Genomic DNA, 756 nt, shown 5'->3' with positions numbered 1-756 from the left:
AGCCAGTCTCAAGATCAAGAGGCTCAGCAAAGAAAGATGACTGCTCAGAAAACCGGAGCGGAGGTTTGGAGCAGGGGAGAGCGTTTCATGACGGCCCACCATACAAAGTGGATCCAGTCGGAAACTGCGTGGTGTTGTTGCGGAATCCATCCTGTTGAGAGTTGCCCGCGATTTCGTCGAACTCTCCGGGCCGGAACGATGGCAATGTGTCCGGAAACATGGACTGTGTTTTGGATGTCTGCGAACAGGGCACCGTAGAGGGAGCTGCCAGCAGAATCTTGATCAAGCAGGTCAGCATCCTTTGCTTGCCTCGGAGAACCCCCACCGTCGTCAGAACCGCAGACGAAGCAGGCGGCCAGCAGCTTCATGAAATGCAAGACCCGCGGCGCAACCGGATGCATCTGTTAAGGAGAAGAGCCCGACAACGGCATCTGCCCAGGGTTCGGAAGCAGAAGATGGGGCTTTTGGCAGAGCCGCGACTGAACTCGCTCCAGTGGGTGTCTACTTCTCCTCGACTGTTCGGGCTCCCGGGGTCCTCCTGCCTGTCGTTCAAGCGATGGCCCACGGTGAGAACGGGAAGAAGCGATTGGTCAACTACCTTCTCGACAGTGCTTCGGAGAAATCGCTCATCAGGACTCATGAACTGGAGCTCAGCGGAACACCAAGCGCGGTGACCGTCAGGGGTGTACATGGCCTGAGTGCTAGAGTTGCCGACTCGCCACGTGCGTTTCCAGTTAGGTCAGGTACATTGAAGAG

The 756-nt window shown here is 56.9% G+C and overlaps 2 protein-coding genes across 2 annotated transcripts; one reads left to right on the top strand and one right to left on the bottom strand.

Moving 5' to 3' along the window:
* Nucleotides 1-44: 44 nt before the first annotated feature.
* Nucleotides 45-368, bottom strand: Tsp_15998 (cytochrome c oxidase, Cbb3-type, subunit III). Its single transcript, XM_003367152.1, has one exon. It carries the CDS (start codon nucleotides 366-368, stop codon nucleotides 45-47), a length of 324 nt encoding a protein of 107 aa, XP_003367200.1.
* Nucleotides 369-409: 41 nt separating this feature from the next.
* On the top strand, nucleotides 410-743 carry Tsp_15997 (conserved hypothetical protein; the record flags this gene model as incomplete). The annotated part of the gene is made up of 1 exon (XM_003367151.1): nucleotides 410-743. A coding segment is annotated over one exon (334 nt), but the record flags the coding sequence as incomplete, so codon positions are not given.
* Nucleotides 744-756: the final 13 nt, after the last annotated feature.

This window comes from Trichinella spiralis (genome assembly GCF_000181795.1).
Source record: "Trichinella spiralis strain ISS 195 chromosome Unknown Scfld4759, whole genome shotgun sequence".
In the NCBI taxonomy this organism is placed as follows: domain Eukaryota; kingdom Metazoa; phylum Nematoda; class Enoplea; order Trichinellida; family Trichinellidae; genus Trichinella; species Trichinella spiralis.
Note: the sequence above shows the minus strand (reverse complement) of the source record. Positions and strands in the feature narration are given on the sequence as shown.

Bases quoted from the DNA above. Each gene is read 5' to 3' on its own strand.
- Tsp_15998 (XM_003367152.1), bottom strand. From the start codon at position 368: ATGAAGCTGCTGGCCGCCTGCTTCGTCTGCGGTTCTGACGACGGTGGG.